We start from the raw sequence: 17,825 nt of genomic DNA, 5'->3' as shown, positions 1-17,825 counted from the left end.
AATGATCCGCTCCATGTCACCGTGTGATAATGATCCGCTCCAGGTCACCGTGTGATAATGATCCGCTCCATGTCACCGTGTGATAATGATCCGCTCCAGGTCACCGTGTGATAATGATCCGCTCCAGGTCACCGTGTGATAATGATCCGCTCCAGGTCACCGTGTGATAATGATCCGCTCCAGGTCACCGTGTGATAATGATCCGCTCCAGGTCACCGTGTGATAATGATCCGCTCCAGGTCACCGTGTGATAATGATCCGCTCCAGGTCACCGTGTGACAATGATCCGCTCCATGTCACCGTGTGACAATGATCCGCTCCAGGTCACCGTGTGATAATGACCCGCTCCAGGTCACCGTGTGATAATGACCCACTCCATGTCACCGTGTGATAATGATCCGCTCCAGGTCACCGTGTGACAATGATCCGCTCCAGGTCACCGTGTGACAATGATCCGCTCCATGTCACCGTGTGATAATGATCCGCTCCAGGTCACCGTGTGATAATGATCCGCTCCATGTCACCGTGTGATAATGATCCGCTCCAGGTCACCGTGTGACAATGATCCGCTCCAGGTCACTGTGATAATGATCCGCTCCATGTCACCGTGTGATAATGATCCGCTCCAGGTCACTGTGATAATGATCCGCTCCATGTCACCGTGTGATAATGATCCGCTCCAGGTCACCGTGTGACAATGATCCGCTCCAGGTCACTGTGATAATGATCCGCTTCATGTCACCGTGTGATAATGATCCGCTCCATGTCACCGTGTGATAATGATCCGCTCCATGTCACCGTGTGATAATGATCCGCTCCATGTCACCGTGTGATAATGATCCGCTCCATGTCACCGTGTGACAATGATCCGCTCCAGGTCACCATGTGATAATGATCCGCTCCAGGTCACCGTGTGACAATGATCCGCTCCATGTCACAGTGTGACAATGATCCGCTCCAGGTCACCGTCTGATAATGATCCGCTCCATGTCACCGTGTGACAATGATCCGCTCCAGGTCACCGTGTGACAATGATCCGCTCCAGGTCACCGTGTGACAATGATCCGCTCCATGTCACCGTGTGACAATGATCCGCTCCAGGTCACCGTGTGACAATGATCCGCTCCAGGTCACCGTGTGACAATGATCCGCTCCAGGTCACCGTGTGACAATGATCCGCTCCAGGTCACCGTGTGATAATGATCCGCTCCAGGTCACCGTGTGATAATGATCCGCTCCAGGTCACTGTGTGATAATGATCCGCTCCATGTCACCGTGTGATAATGATCCGCTCCAGGTCACCGTGTGACAATGATCCGCTCCAGGTCACCGTGTGACAATGATCCGCTCCAGGTCACCGTGTGACAATGATCCGCTCCAGGTCACCGTGTGACAATAATCCGCTCCAAGTCACCGTGTGATAATGATCCGCTCCAGGTCACCGTGTGATAATGATCCGCTCCAGGTCACCGTTTGATAATGATCCGCTCCAGGTCACCGTGTGATAATGATCCGCTCCAGGTCACCGTGTGATAATGATCCGCTCCAGGTCACCGTGTGATAATGATCCGCTCCAGGTCACCGTGTGATAATGATCCGCTCCAGGTCACCGTGTGATAATGATCCGCTCCATGTCACCGTGTGATAATGATCCGCTCCAGGTCACCGTGTGATAATGATCCGCTCCATGTCACCGTGTGATAATGATCCGCTCCAGGTCACCGTGTGATAATGATCCGCTCCAGGTCACCGTGTGATAATGATCCGCTCCATGTCACCGTGTGACAATGATCCGCTCCAGGTCACCGTGTGATAATGACCCGCTCCAGGTCACCGTGTGATAATGACCCGCTCCATGTCACCGTGTGATAATGATCCGCTCCAGGTCACCGTGTGATAATGACCCGCTCCATGTCACCCTGTGATAATGATCCGCTCCAGGTCACCGTGTGACAATGATCCGCTCCATGTCACCGTGTGATAATGATCCGCTCCAGGTCACCGTGTGATAACGATCCGCTCCAGGTCACCGTGTGATAACGATCCGCTCCAGGTCACCGTGTGATAATGATCCGCTCCATGTCACCGTGTGATAATGATCCGCTCCATGTCACCTTGTGATAATGATCCGCTCCAGGTCACCGTTTGATAATGATCCGCTCCATGTCACCGTGTGACAATGATCCGCTCCAGGTCACCGTGTGATAATGATCCGCTCCAGGTCACGTGTGATAATGATCCGCTCCAGGTCACCGTGTGATAATGATCCGCTCCAGGTCACCGTGTGATAATGATCCGCTCCAGGTCACCGTGTGACAATGATCCGCTCCATGTCACCGTGTGATAATGATCCGCTCCAGGTCACCGTGTGATAATGATCCGCTCCAGGTCACCATGTGATAATGATCCGCTCCAGGTCACCGTGTGACAATGATCCGCTCCAGGTCACCGTGTGATAATGATCCGCTCCAGGTCACCGTGTGATAATGATCCGCTCCAGGTCACCGTGTGATAATGATCCGCTCCAGGTCACCGTGTGATAATGATCCGCTCCAGGTCACCGTGTGATAATGATCCGCTCCAGGTCACCGTGGGATAATGATCCGCTCCAGGTCACCGTGGGATAATGATCCGCTCCAGGTCACCGTGTGATAATGATCCGCTCCAGGTCACCGTGTGATAATGATCCGCTCCAGGTCACCGTGTGATAATGATGCGCTCCAGGTCACCGTGTGATAATGATCCGCTCCATGTCACCGTGTGATAATGATCCGCTCCAGGTCACCGTGTGATAATGACCCGCTCCATGTCACCGTGTGATAATGATCCACTCCAGGTCACCGTGTGATAATGATCCGCTCCAGGTCACCGTGTGATAATGATCCGCTCCATGTCACCGTGTGATAATGATCCGCTCCAGGTCACCGTGTGATAATGATCCGCTCCATGTCACCGTGTGATAATGATCCGCTCCATGTCACCGTGTGATAATGATCCGCTCCATGTCATCGTGTGATAATGATCCGCTCCACGTCACCGTGTGATAATGATCCGCTCCAGGTCACCGTGTGATAATGATCCGCTCCATGTCACCGTGTGATAATGATCCGCTCCAGGTCACCGTGTGATAATAATCCGCTCCAGGTTACCGTGTGATAATGATCCGCTCCAGGTCACCGTGTGATAATGATCCGCTCCAGGTCACTGTGATAATGATCCGCTCCAGGTCACCGTGTGATAATGATCCGCTCCAGGTCACCGTGTGATAATGATCCGCTCCAGGTCACCATGTGATAATGATCCGCTCCAGGTCACCGTGTGATAATGATCCGCTCCAGGTCACTGTGAAAATAATCCGCTTCGGTCTTTCTTCAGTGCTTCCCCATTATACTGATTTTGCTAATGACCCATCAAAAGTGCATCCGAAAGATGGACTGGATCATTATGACACGGCTGACCTGGGGTTAGTTGACGCTTTCCTGGTCCTCCCTGGTTTTGGTGTGTACGGATATGGTTAATGCGATTTGAACATATCACTGTCTTGCTTTGTAGGGTTCGATGAGAACCTGGATGTTCAGGGGGAGCTGATCCTCCAGGATCCATTCCAGGTGTGGGACCCCAAATCTCTCATCCGCAAGGGGCGCGACCGGCACCTCTTCCTGTTCGAAATGTCACTTGTGTTCAGCAAGGAGATCAAAGACTCTACAGGACACACAAAGTATGTTTACAAGAACAAGCTGCAGGTGAGCGACTCCAGGTGTGCAGGGCGATGTCTGGGAGAGGGAGCATGCCCGGGGGTAACACGTTACAGGGCGATGTCTGGGAGAGGGAGCTGCCCGGGGGTAACACGTTACAGGGCGATGTCTGGGAGAGGGAGCTGCCCGGGGGTAACACGTTACAGGGCGATGTCTGGGAGAGGGAGCTGCCCGGGGGTAACACGTTACAGGGCGATGTCTGGGAGAGGGCGCTGCCCGGGGGTAACACGTTACAGGGCGATGTCTGGGAGAGGGCGCTGCCCGGGGGTAACACGTTACAGGGCGATGTCTGGGAGAGGGAGCTGCCCGGGGGTAACACGTTACAGGGCGATGTCTGGGAGCGGGCACTGCCCGGGGGTAACACGTTACAGGGCGATGTCTGGGAGAGGGAGCTGCCCGGGGGTAACACGTTACAGGGCGATGTCTGGGAGAGGGAGCTGCCCGGGGTAACACGTTACAGGGCGATGTCTGGGAGAGGGCGCTGCCCGGGGGTAACACGTTACAGGGCGATGTCTGGGAGAGGGAGCTGCCCGGGGGTAACACGTTACAGGGCGATGTCTGGGAGAGGGACGGGTTACACGTTACAGGGCGATGTCTGGGAGAGGGAGCTGCCCGGGGGTAACACGTTACAGGGCGATGTCTGGGAGAGGGAGCTGCCCGGGGGTAACACGTTACAGGGCGATGTCTGGGAGAGGGAGCTGCCCGGGGGTAACACGTTACAGGGCGATGTCTGGGAGAGGGAGCTGCCCGGGGGTAACACGTTACAGGGCGATGTCTGGGAGAGGGAGCTGCCCGGGGGTAACACGTTACAGGGCGATGTCTGGGAGAGGGAGCTGCCCGGGGGTAACACGTTACAGGGCGATGTCTGGGAGAGGGAGCTGCCCGGGGGTAACACGTTACAGGGTGATGTCTGGGAGAGGGAGCTGCCCGGGGTAACACGTTACAGGGCGATGTCTGGGAGAGGGAGCTGCCCGGGGGTTACACGTTACAGGGCGATGTCTCGGAGAGAGAGCTGCCCGGGGTAACACGTTACAGGGCGATGTCTGGGAGAGGGAGCTGCCCGGGGGTAACACGTTACAGGGCGATGTCTGGGAGAGGGAGCTGCCCGGGGGTAACACGTTACAGGGCGATGTCTGGGAGAGGGAGCTGCCCGGGGGTAACACGTTACAGGGCGATGTCTGGGAGAGGGAGCTGCCCGGGGGTAACACGTTACAGGGCGATGTCTGGGAGAGGGAGCTGCCCGGGGGTAACACGTTACAGGGCGATGTCTGGGAGAGGGAGCTGCCCGGGGTAACACGTTACAGGGCGATGTCTGGGAGAGGGCGCTGCCCGGGGGTAACACGTTACAGGGCGATGTCTGGGAGAGGGAGCTGCCCGGGGGTAACACGTTACAGGGCGATGTCTGGGAGAGGGCGCTGCCCGGGGGTAACACGTTACAGGGCGATGTCTGGGAGAGGGAGCTGCCCGGGGGTAACACGTTACAGGGCGATGTCTGGGAGAGGGAGCTGCCCGGGGGTAACATGTTACAGGGCGATGTCTGGGAGAGGGAGCTGCCCGGGGGTAACACGTTACAGGGCGATGTCTGGGAGAGGGAGCTGCCCGGGGGTAACACGTTACAGGGCGATGTCTGGGAGAGGGCACTGCCCGGGGGTAACACGTTACAGGGCGATGTCTGGGAGAGGGAGCTGCCCGGGGGTAACACGTTACAGGGCGATGTCTGGGAGAGGGAGCTGCCCGGGGGTAACACGTTACAGGGCGATGTCTGGGAGAGGGCACTGCCCGGGGGTAACACGTTACAGGGCGATGTCTGGGAGAGGGCACTGCCCGGGGGTAACACGTTACAGGGCGATGTCTGGGAGAGGGCACTGCCCGGGGGTAACACGTTACAGGGCGATGTCTGGGAGAGGGAGCTGCCCGGGGGTAACACGTTACAGGGCGATGTCTGGGAGCGGGCACTGCCCGGGGGTAACACGTTACAGGGCGATGTCTGGGAGAGGGAGCTGCCCGGGGGTAACACGTTACAGGGCGATGTCTGGGAGAGGGAGCTGCCCGGGGGTAACACGTTACAGGGCGATGTCTGGGAGAGGGAGCTGCCCGGGGGTAACACGTTACAGGGCGATGTCTGGGAGAGGGAGCTGCCCGGGGGTAACACGTTACAGGGCGATGTCTGGGAGAGGGAGCTGCCGGGGGTAACACGTTACAGGGCGATGTCTGGGAGAGGGAGCTGCCCGGGGGTAACACGTTACAGGGCGATGTCTGGGAGAGGGACGGGTAACACGTTACAGGGCGATGTCTGGGAGAGGGAGCTGCCCGGGGGTAACACGTTACAGGGCGATGTCTGGGAGAGGGCGCTGCCCGGGGGTAACACGTTACAGGGCGATGTCTGGGAGAGGGCGCTGCCCGGGGGTAACACGTTACAGGGCGATGTCTGGGAGAGGGAGCTGCCCGGGGGTAACACGTTACAGGGCGATGTCTGGGAGAGGGAGCTGCCCGGGGGTAACACGTTACAGGGCGATGTCTGGGAGAGGGAGCTGCCCGGGGGTAACACGTTACAGGGCGATGTCTGGGAGAGGGCGCTGCCCGGGGGTAACACGTTACAGGGCGATGTCTGGGAGAGGGCGCTGCCCGGGGGTAACACGTTACAGGGCGATGTCTGGGAGAGGGAGCTGCCCGGGGGTAACACGTTACAGGGCGATGTCTGGGAGAGGGAGCTGCCCGGGGGTAACACGTTACAGGGCGATGTCTGGGAGAGGGAGCTGCCCGGGGGTAACACGTTACAGGGCGATGTCTGGGAGAGGGAGCTGCCCGGGGGTAACACGTTACAGGGCGATGTCTGGGAGAGGGAGCTGCCCGGGGGTAACACGTTACAGGGCGATGTCTGGGAGAGGGAGCTGCCCGGGGGTAACACGTTACAGGGCGATGTCTGGGAGAGGGAGCTGCCCGGGGGTAACACGTTACAGGGCGATGTCTGGGAGAGGGAGCTGCCCGGGGGTAACACGTTACAGGGCGATGTCTGGGAGAGGGAGCTGCCCGGGGGTAACACGTTACAGGGCGATGTCTGGGAGAGGGAGCTGCCCGGGGGTAACACGTTACAGGGCGATGTCTGGGAGAGGGAGCTGCCCGGGGGTAACACGTTACAGGGCGATGTCTGGGAGAGGGAGCTGCCCGGGGGTAACACATTACAGGGCGATGTCTGGGAGAGGGAGCTGCCCGGGGGTAACACGTTACAGGGCGATGTCTGGGAGAGGGAGCTGCCCGGGGGTAACACGTTACAGGGCGATGTCTGGGAGAGGGAGCTGCCCGGGGGTAACACGTTACAGGGCGATGTCTGGGAGAGGGAGCTGCCCGGGGGTAACACGTTACAGGGCGATGTCTGGGAGAGGGAGCTGCCCGGGGGTAACACGTTACAGGGCGATGTCTGGGAGAGGGAGCTGCCCGGGGGTAACACGTTACAGGGCGATGTCTGGGAGAGGGAGCTGCCCGGGGGTAACACGTTACAGGGCGATGTCTGGGAGAGGGAGCTGCCCGGGGGTAACACGTTACAGGGCGATGTCTGGGAGAGGGAGCTGCCCGGGGGTAACACGTTACAGGGCGATGTCTGGGAGAGGGAGCTGCCCGGGGGTAACACGTTACAGGGCGATGTCTGGGAGAGGGACGGGTAACACGTTACAGGGCGATGTCTGGGAGAGGGAGCTGCCCGGGGGTAACACGTTACAGGGCGATGTCTGGGAGAGGGAGCTGCCCGGGGGTAACACGTTACAGGGCGATGTCTGGGAGAGGGAGCTGCCCGGGGGTAACACGTTACAGGGCGATGTCTGGGAGAGGGAGCTGCCCGGGGGTAACACGTTACAGGGCGATGTCTGGGAGAGGGAGCTGCCCGGGGGTAACACGTTACAGGGCGATGTCTGGGAGAGGGAGCTGCCCGGGGGTAACACGTTACAGGGCGATGTCTGGGAGAGGGCACTGCCCGGGGGTAACACGTTACAGGGCGATGTCTGGGAGAGGGCGCTGCCCGGGGGTAACACGTTACAGGGCGATGTCTGGGAGAGGGAGCTGCCCGGGGGTAACACGTTACAGGGCGATGTCTGGGAGAGGGAGCTGCCCGGGGGTAACACGTTACAGGGCGATGTCTGGGAGAGGGGGCTGCCCGGGGGTAACACGTTACAGGGCGATGTCTGGGAGAGGGAGCTGCCCGGGGGTAACACGTTACAGGGCGATGTCTGGGAGAGGGAGCTGCCCGGGGTAACACGTTACAGGGCGATGTCTGGGAGAGGGAGCTGCCCGGGGGTAACACGTTACAGGGCGATGTCTGGGAGAGCGAGCTGCCCGGGGGTAACACGTTACAGGGCGATGTCTGGGAGAGGGAGCTGCCCGGGGGTAACACGTTACAGGGCGATGTCTGGGAGAGGGAGCTGCCCGGGGGTAACACGTTACAGGGCGATGTCTGGGAGAGGGAGCTGCCCGGGGGTAACACGTTACAGAGCGATGTCTGGGAGAGGGAGCTGCCCGGGGGTAACACGTTACAGGGCGATGTCTGGGAGAGGGAGCTGCCCGCGGGGTAACACGTTACAGGGCGATGTCTGGGAGAGGGAGCTGCCCGGGGGTAACACGTTACAGGGCGATGTCTGGGAGAGGGCGCTGCCCGGGGGTAACACGTTACAGGGCGATGTCTGGGAGAGGGAGCTGCCCGGGGGTAACACGTTACAGGGCGATGTCTGGGAGAGGGAGCTGCCCGGGGGTAACACGTTACAGGGCGATGTCTGGGAGAGGGAGCTGCCCGGGGGTAACACGTTACAGGGCGATGTCTGGGAGAGGGAGCTGCCCGCGGGTAACACGTTACAGGGCGATGTCTGGGAGAGGGGGCTGCCCGGGGGTAACACGTTACAGGGCGATGTCTGGGAGAGGGAGCTGCCCGGGGGTAACACGTTACAGGGCGATGTCTGGGAGAGGGAGCTGCCCGGGGGTAACACGTTACAGGGCGATGTCTGGGAGAGGGCGCTGCCCGGGGGTAACACGTTACAGGGCGATGTCTGGGAGAGGGAGCTGCCCGGGGGTAACACGTTACAGGGCGATGTCTGGGAGAGGGAGCTGCCCGGGGGTAACACGTTACAGGGCGATGTCTGGGAGAGGGAGCTGCCCGGGGGTAACACGTTACAGGGCGATGTCTGGGAGAGGGAGCTGCCCGCGGGTAACACGTTACAGGGCGATGTCTGGGAGAGGGAGCTGCCCGGGGGTAACACGTTACAGGGCGATGTCTGGGAGAGGGAGCTGCCCGGGGGTAACACGTTACAGGGCGATGTCTGGGAGAGGGAGCTGCCCGGGGGTAACACGTTACAGGGCGATGTCTGGGAGAGGGAGCTGCCCGCGGGTAACACGTTACAGGGCGATGTCTGGGAGAGGGGGCTGCCCGGGGGTAACACGTTACAGGGCGATGTCTGGGAGAGGGAGCTGCCCGGGGGTAACACGTTACAGGGCGATGTCTGGGAGAGGGAGCTGCCCGGGGGTAACACGTTACAGGGCGATGTCTGGGAGAGGGCGCTGCCCGGGGGTAACACGTTACAGGGCGATGTCTGGGAGAGGGAGCTGCCCGGGGGTAACACGTTACAGGGCGATGTCTGGGAGAGGGAGCTGCCCGGGGGTAACACGTTACAGGGCGATGTCTGGGAGAGGGAGCTGCCCGGGGGTAACACGTTACAGGGCGATGTCTGGGAGAGGGAGCTGCCCGGGGGTAACACGTTACAGGGCGATGTCTGGGAGAGGGAGCTGCCCGGGGGTAACACGTTACAGGGCGATGTCTGGGAGAGGGAGCTGCCCGGGGGTAACACGTTACAGGGCGATGTCTGGGAGAGGGAGCTGCCCGGGGGTAACACGTTACAGGGCGATGTCTGGGAGAGGGCGCTGCCCGGGGGTAACACGTTACAGGGCGATGTCTGGGAGAGGGAGCTGCCCGGGGGTAACACGTTACTGGGCGATGTCTGGGAGAGGGAGCTGCCCGGGGGTAACACGTTACAGGGCGATGTCTGGGAGAGGGAGCTGCCCGGGGGTAACACGTTACAGGGCGATGTCTGGGAGAGGGAGCTGCCCGGGGGTAACACGTTACAGGGCGATGTCTGGGAGAGGGCACTGCCCGGGGGTAACACGTTACAGGGCGATGTCTGGGAGAGGGAGCTGCCCGGGGGTAACACGTTACAGGGCGATGTCTGGGAGAGGGAGCTGCCCGGGGGTAACACGTTACAGGGCGATGTCTGGGAGAGGGAGTTGCCCGCGGGTAACACGTTACAGGGCGATGTCTGGGAGAGGGAGCTGCCCGGGGGTAACACGTTACAGGGCGATGTCTGGGAGAGGGAGCTGCCCGGGGGTAACACGTTACAGGGCGATGTCTGGGAGAGGGCGCTGCCCGGGGGTAACACGTTACAGGGCGATGTCTGGGAGAGGGAGCTGCCCGGGGGTAACACGTTACAGGGCGATGTCTGGGAGCGGGCACTGCCCGGGGGTAACACGTTACAGGGGGGTGTCTGGGAGAGGGGGCTGCCCGGGGGTAACACGTTACAGGGCGATGTCTGGGAGAGGGAGCTGCCCGGGGGTAACACGTTACAGGGCGATGTCTGGGAGAGGGAGCTGCCCGGGGGTAACACGTTACAGGGCGATGTCTGGGAGAGGGCACTGCCCGGGGGTAACACGTTACAGGGCGATGTCTGGGAGAGGGAGCTGCCCGGGGGTAACACGTTACAGGGCGATGTCTGGGAGAGGGAGCTGCCCGGGGGTAACACGTTACAGGGCGATGTCTGGGAGAGGGAGCTGCCCGGGGGTAACACGTTACAGGGCGATGTCTGGGAGAGGGAGCTGCCCGGGGGTAACACGTTACAGGGCGATGTCTGGGAGAGGGAGCTGCCCGGGGGTAACACGTTACAGGGCGATGTCTGGGAGCGGGCGCTGCCCGGGGGTAACACGTTACAGGGCGATGTCTGGGAGAGGGAGCTGCCCGGGGGTAACACGTTACAGGGCGATGTCTGGGAGAGGGAGCTGCCCGGGGGTAACACGTTACAGGGCGATGTCTGGGAGAGGGAGCTGCCCGGGGGTAACACGTTACAGGGCGATGTCTGGGAGAGGGAGCTGCCCGGGGGTAACACGTTACAGGGCGATGTCTGGGAGAGGGAGCTGCCCGGGGGTAACACGTTACAGGGCGGTGTCTGGGAGAGGGAGCTGCCCGGGGTAACACGTTACAGGGCGATGTCTGGGAGAGGGAGCTGCCCGGGGGTAACACGTTACAGGGCGATGTCTGGGAGAGGGAGCTGCCCGGGGGTAACACGTTACAGGGGGGTGTCTGGGAGAGGGAGCTGCCGGGGGTAACACGTTACAGGGCGATGTCTGGGAGAGGGAGCTGCCCGGGGGTAACACGTTACAGGGCGATGTCTGGGAGAGGGAGCTGCCCGGGGTAACACGTTACAGGGCGATGTCTGGGAGAGGGAGCTGCCCGGGGGTAACACGTTACAGGGCGATGTCTGGGAGAGGGAGCTGCCCGGGGGTAACACGTTACAGGGCGATGTCTGGGAGAGGGAGCTGCCCGGGGGTAACACGTTACAGGGCGATGTCTGGGAGAGGGAGCTGCCCGGGGGTAACACGTTACAGGGCGATGTCTGGGAGAGGGAGCTGCCCGGGGGTAACACGTTACAGGGCGATGTCTGGGAGAGGGAGCTGCCCGGGGGTAACACGTTACAGGGCGATGTCTGGGAGAGGGAGCTGCCCGGGGGTAACACGTTACAGGGCGATGTCTGGGAGAGGGAGCTGCCCGGGGGTAACACGTTACAGGGCGATGTCTGGGAGAGGGCGCTGCCCGGGGGTAACACGTTACAGGGCGATGTCTGGGAGAGGGAGCTGCCCGGGGGTAACACGTTACAGGGCGATGTCTGGGAGAGGGAGCTGCCCGGGGGTAACACGTTACAGGGCGATGTCTGGGAGAGGGAGCTGCCCGGGGGTAACACGTTACAGGGCGATGTCTGGGAGAGGGCACTGCCCGGGGGTAACACGTTACAGGGCGATGTCTGGGAGAGGGAGCTGCCCGGGGGTAACACGTTACAGGGCGATGTCTGGGAGAGCGAGCTGCCCGGGGGTAACACGTTACAGGGCGATGTCTGGGAGAGGGAGCTGCCCGGGGGTAACACGTTACAGGGCGATGTCTGGGAGAGGGAGCTGCCCGGGGGTAACACGTTACAGGGCGATGTCTGGGAGAGGGAGCTGCCCGGGGGTAACACGTTACAGGGCGATGTCTGGGAGAGGGAGCTGCCCGGGGGTAACACGTTACAGGGCGATGTCTGGGAGAGGGAGCTGCCCGGGGGTAACACGTTACAGGGCGATGTCTGGGAGAGGGAGCTGCCCGGGGGTAACACGTTACAGGGCGATGTCTGGGAGAGGGAGCTGCCCGGGGGTAACACGTTACAGGGCGATGTCTGGGAGAGGGAGCTGCCCGGGGGTAACACGTTACAGGGCGATGTCTGGGAGAGGGAGCTGCCCGGGGGTAACACGTTACAGGGCGATGTCTGGGAGAGGGAGCTGCCCGGGGGTAACACGTTACAGGGCGATGTCTGGGAGAGGGAGCTGCCCGGGGGTAACACGTTACAGGGCGATGTCTGGGAGAGGGAGCTGCCCGGGGGTAACACGTTACAGGGCGATGTCTGGGAGAGGGAGCTGCCCGGGGGTAACACGTTACAGGGCGATGTCTGGGAGAGGGAGCTGCCCGGGGGTAACACGTTACAGGGCGATGTCTGGGAGAGGGAGCTGCCCGGGGGTAACACGTTACAGGGCGATGTCTGGGAGAGGGAGCTGCCCGGGGGTAACACGTTACAGGGCGATGTCTGGGAGAGGGAGCTGCCCGGGGGTAACACGTTACAGGGCGATGTCTGGGAGAGGGAGCTGCCCGGGGGTAACACGTTACAGGGCGATGTCTGGGAGAGGGAGCTGCCCGGGGGTAACACGTTACAGGGCGATGTCTGGGAGAGGGAGCTGCCCGGGGGTAACACGTTACAGGGCGATGTCTGGGAGAGGGAGCTGCCCGGGGGTAACACGTTACAGGGCGATGTCTGGGAGACTGCCCGGGGTAACACGTTACAGGGCGATGTCTGGGAGAGGGAGCTGCCCGGGGGTAACACGTTACAGGGCGATGTCTGGGAGAGGGAGCTGCCCGGGGGTAACACGTTACAGGGCGATGTCTGGGAGAGGGAGCTGCCCGGGGGTAACACGTTACAGGGCGATGTCTGGGAGAGGGAGCTGCCCGGGGGTAACACGTTACAGGGCGATGTCTGGGAGAGGGAGCTGCCCGGGGGTAACACGTTACAGGGCGATGTCTGGGAGAGGGAGCTGCCCGGGGGTAACACGTTACAGGGCGATGTCTGGGAGAGGGAGCTGCCCGGGGGTAACACGTTACAGGGCGATGTCTGGGAGAGGGAGCTGCCCGGGGGTAACACGTTACAGGGCGATGTCTGGGAGAGGGAGCTGCCCGGGGGTAACACGTTACAGGGCGATGTCTGGGAGAGGGAGCTGCCCGGGGGTAACACGTTACAGGGCGATGTCTGGGAGAGGGAGCTGCCCGGGGGTAACACGTTACAGGGCGATGTCTGGGAGAGGGAGCTGCCCGGGGGTAACACGTTACAGGGCGATGTCTGGGAGAGGGAGCTGCCCGGGGGTAACACGTTACAGGGCGATGTCTGGGAGAGGGAGCTGCCCGGGGGTAACACGTTACAGGGCGATGTCTGGGAGAGGGAGCTGCCCGGGGGTAACACGTTACAGGGCGATGTCTGGGAGAGGGAGCTGCCCGGGGGTAACACGTTACAGGGCGATGTCTGGGAGAGGGAGCTGCCCGGGGGTAACACGTTACAGGGCGATGTCTGGGAGAGGGACGGGTAACACGTTACAGGGCGATGTCTGGGAGAGGGAGCTGCCCGGGGGTAACACGTTACAGGGCGATGTCTGGGAGAGGGAGCTGCCCGGGGGTAACACGTTACAGGGCGATGTCTGGGAGAGGGAGCTGCCCGGGGGTAACACGTTACAGGGCGATGTCTGGGAGAGGGAGCTGCCCGGGGGTAACACGTTACAGGGCGATGTCTGGGAGAGGGAGCTGCCCGGGGGTAACACGTTACAGGGCGATGTCTGGGAGAGGGAGCTGCCCGGGGGTAACACGTTACAGGGCGATGTCTGGGAGAGGGCACTGCCCGGGGGTAACACGTTACAGGGCGATGTCTGGGAGAGGGCGCTGCCCGGGGGTAACACGTTACAGGGCGATGTCTGGGAGAGGGAGCTGCCCGGGGGTAACACGTTACAGGGCGATGTCTGGGAGAGGGAGCTGCCCGGGGGTAACACGTTACAGGGCGATGTCTGGGAGAGGGGGCTGCCCGGGGGTAACACGTTACAGGGCGATGTCTGGGAGAGGGAGCTGCCCGGGGGTAACACGTTACAGGGCGATGTCTGGGAGAGGGAGCTGCCCGGGGGTAACACGTTACAGGGCGATGTCTGGGAGAGGGAGCTGCCCGGGGGTAACACGTTACAGGGCGATGTCTGGGAGAGCGAGCTGCCCGGGGGTAACACGTTACAGGGCGATGTCTGGGAGAGGGAGCTGCCCGGGGGTAACACGTTACAGGGCGATGTCTGGGAGAGGGAGCTGCCCGGGGGTAACACGTTACAGGGCGATGTCTGGGAGAGGGAGCTGCCCGGGGGTAACACGTTACAGAGCGATGTCTGGGAGAGGGAGCTGCCCGGGGGTAACACGTTACAGGGCGATGTCTGGGAGAGGGAGCTGCCCGCGGGTAACACGTTACAGGGCGATGTCTGGGAGAGGGAGCTGCCCGGGGGTAACACGTTACAGGGCGATGTCTGGGAGAGGGCGCTGCCCGGGGGTAACACGTTACAGGGCGATGTCTGGGAGAGGGAGCTGCCCGGGGGTAACACGTTACAGGGCGATGTCTGGGAGAGGGAGCTGCCCGGGGGTAACACGTTACAGGGCGATGTCTGGGAGAGGGAGCTGCCCGGGGGTAACACGTTACAGGGCGATGTCTGGGAGAGGGAGCTGCCCGCGGGTAACACGTTACAGGGCGATGTCTGGGAGAGGGGGCTGCCCGGGGGTAACACGTTACAGGGCGATGTCTGGGAGAGGGAGCTGCCCGGGGGTAACACGTTACAGGGCGATGTCTGGGAGAGGGAGCTGCCCGGGGGTAACACGTTACAGGGCGATGTCTGGGAGAGGGCGCTGCCCGGGGGTAACACGTTACAGGGCGATGTCTGGGAGAGGGAGCTGCCCGGGGGTAACACGTTACAGGGCGATGTCTGGGAGAGGGAGCTGCCCGGGGGTAACACGTTACAGGGCGATGTCTGGGAGAGGGAGCTGCCCGGGGGTAACACGTTACAGGGCGATGTCTGGGAGAGGGAGCTGCCCGCGGGTAACACGTTACAGGGCGATGTCTGGGAGAGGGAGCTGCCCGGGGGTAACACGTTACAGGGCGATGTCTGGGAGAGGGAGCTGCCCGGGGGTAACACGTTACAGGGCGATGTCTGGGAGAGGGAGCTGCCCGGGGGTAACACGTTACAGGGCGATGTCTGGGAGAGGGAGCTGCCCGCGGGTAACACGTTACAGGGCGATGTCTGGGAGAGGGGGCTGCCCGGGGGTAACACGTTACAGGGCGATGTCTGGGAGAGGGAGCTGCCCGGGGGTAACACGTTACAGGGCGATGTCTGGGAGAGGGAGCTGCCCGGGGGTAACACGTTACAGGGCGATGTCTGGGAGAGGGCGCTGCCCGGGGGTAACACGTTACAGGGCGATGTCTGGGAGAGGGAGCTGCCCGGGGGTAACACGTTACAGGGCGATGTCTGGGAGAGGGAGCTGCCCGGGGGTAACACGTTACAGGGCGATGTCTGGGAGAGGGAGCTGCCCGGGGGTAACACGTTACAGGGCGATGTCTGGGAGAGGGAGCTGCCCGGGGGTAACACGTTACAGGGCGATGTCTGGGAGAGGGAGCTGCCCGGGGGTAACACGTTACAGGGCGATGTCTGGGAGAGGGAGCTGCCCGGGGGTAACACGTTACAGGGCGATGTCTGGGAGAGGGAGCTGCCCGGGGGTAACACGTTACAGGGCGATGTCTGGGAGAGGGCGCTGCCCGGGGGTAACACGTTACAGGGCGATGTCTGGGAGAGGGAGCTGCCCGGGGGTAACACGTTACTGGGCGATGTCTGGGAGAGGGAGCTGCCGGGGGTAACACGTTACAGGGCGATGTCTGGGAGAGGGAGCTGCCCGGGGGTAACACGTTACAGGGCGATGTCTGGGAGAGGGAGCTGCCCGGGGGTAACACGTTACAGGGCGATGTCTGGGAGAGGGCACTGCCCGGGGGTAACACGTTACAGGGCGATGTCTGGGAGAGGGAGCTGCCCGGGGGTAACACGTTACAGGGCGATGTCTGGGAGAGGGAGCTGCCCGGGGGTAACACGTTACAGGGCGATGTCTGGGAGAGGGAGTTGCCCGCGGGTAACACGTTACAGGGCGATGTCTGGGAGAGGGAGCTGCCCGGGGGTAACACGTTACAGGGCGATGTCTGGGAGAGGGAGCTGCCCGGGGGTAACACGTTACAGGGCGATGTCTGGGAGAGGGCGCTGCCCGGGGGTAACACGTTACAGGGCGATGTCTGGGAGAGGGAGCTGCCCGGGGGTAACACGTTACAGGGCGATGTCTGGGAGCGGGCACTGCCCGGGGGTAACACGTTACAGGGGGGTGTCTGGGAGAGGGGGCTGCCCGGGGGTAACACGTTACAGGGCGATGTCTGGGAGAGGGAGCTGCCCGGGGGTAACACGTTACAGGGCGATGTCTGGGAGAGGGAGCTGCCCGGGGTAACACGTTACAGGCGATGTCTGGGAGAGGGCACTGCCCGGGGGTAACACGTTACAGGGCGATGTCTGGGAGAGGGAGCTGCCCGGGGGTAACACGTTACAGGGCGATGTCTGGGAGAGGGAGCTGCCCGGGGGTAACACGTTACAGGGCGATGTCTGGGAGAGGAGCTGCCCGGGGGTAACACGTTACAGGGCGATGTCTGGGAGAGGGAGCTGCCCGGGGGTAACACGTTACAGGGCGATGTCTGGGAGAGGGAGCTGCCCGGGGGTAACACGTTACAGGGCGATGTCTGGGAGCGGGCGCTGCCCGGGGGGTAACACGTTACAGGGCGATGTCTGGGAGAGGGAGCTGCCCGGGGGTAACACGTTACAGGGCGATGTCTGGGAGAGGGAGCTGCCCGGGGTAACACGTTACAGGGCGATGTCTGGGAGAGGGAGCTGCCCGGGGGTAACACGTTACAGGGCGATGTCTGGGAGAGGGAGCTGCCCGGGGGGGGGGTAACACGTTACAGGGCGATGTCTGGGAGAGGGAGCTGCCCGGGGGTAACACGTTACAGGGCGGTGTCTGGGAGAGGGAGCTGCCCGGGGGTAACACGTTACAGGGCGATGTCTGGGAGAGGAGCTGCCCGGGGGTAACACGTTACAGGGCGATGTCTGGGAGAGGGAGCTGCCCGGGGGTAACACGTTACAGGGGCGATGTCTGGGAGAGGGAGCTGCCGGGGGTAACACGTTACAGGGCGATGTCTGGGAGAGGGAGCTGCCCGGGGGTAACACGTTACAGGGCGATGTCTGGGAGAGGGAGCTGCCGGGTAAACACGTTACAGGGCGATGTCTGGGAGAGGGGAGCTGCCCGGGGGGTAAACACGTTTACAGGGCGATGTCTGGGAGAGGGAGCTGCCCGGGGGTAACACGTTACAGGGCGATGTCTGGGGAGAGGGAGCTGCCCGGGGGTAACACGTTACAGGGCGATGTCTGGGAGAGGGAGCTGCCCGGGGGTAACACGTTACAGGGCGATGTCTGGGAGAGGGAGCTGCCCGGGGGTAACACGTTACAGGTGCGATGTCTGGGAGAGGGAGCTGCCCGGGGGTAACGACGTTACAGGGCGATGTCTGGGAGAGGGAGCTGCCCGTGGGTAACACGTTACAGGGCGATGTCTGGGAGGGAGGTCAGGGGGGTGGAGGGGCTGCCCGGGGGTTACACGTTACA

The 17,825-nt window shown here is 62.0% G+C and overlaps 1 protein-coding gene across 1 annotated transcript in view; it reads left to right on the top strand.

The window, feature by feature from the left end:
- The window catches only part of LOC142500018 (kalirin-like), a 131,183-nt gene that overhangs the window by 101,214 nt on the left and 12,144 nt on the right, over positions 1-17,825 (top strand). The window contains exon 20 of the mRNA XM_075610075.1: positions 3,553-3,757. Coding sequence (XP_075466190.1) covers positions 3,553-3,757 — 205 coding nt within the window. The remainder of the gene's footprint in view (positions 1-3,552; positions 3,758-17,825) is intronic.

Source organism: Ascaphus truei, chromosome 7 (assembly GCF_040206685.1).
Source record: "Ascaphus truei isolate aAscTru1 chromosome 7, aAscTru1.hap1, whole genome shotgun sequence".
NCBI classification, from domain to species: Eukaryota; Metazoa; Chordata; class Amphibia; order Anura; family Ascaphidae; genus Ascaphus; species Ascaphus truei.
The sequence above is the reverse complement of the archived record's forward strand: the minus strand, read 5'-3'. Positions and strand labels throughout refer to the sequence as shown.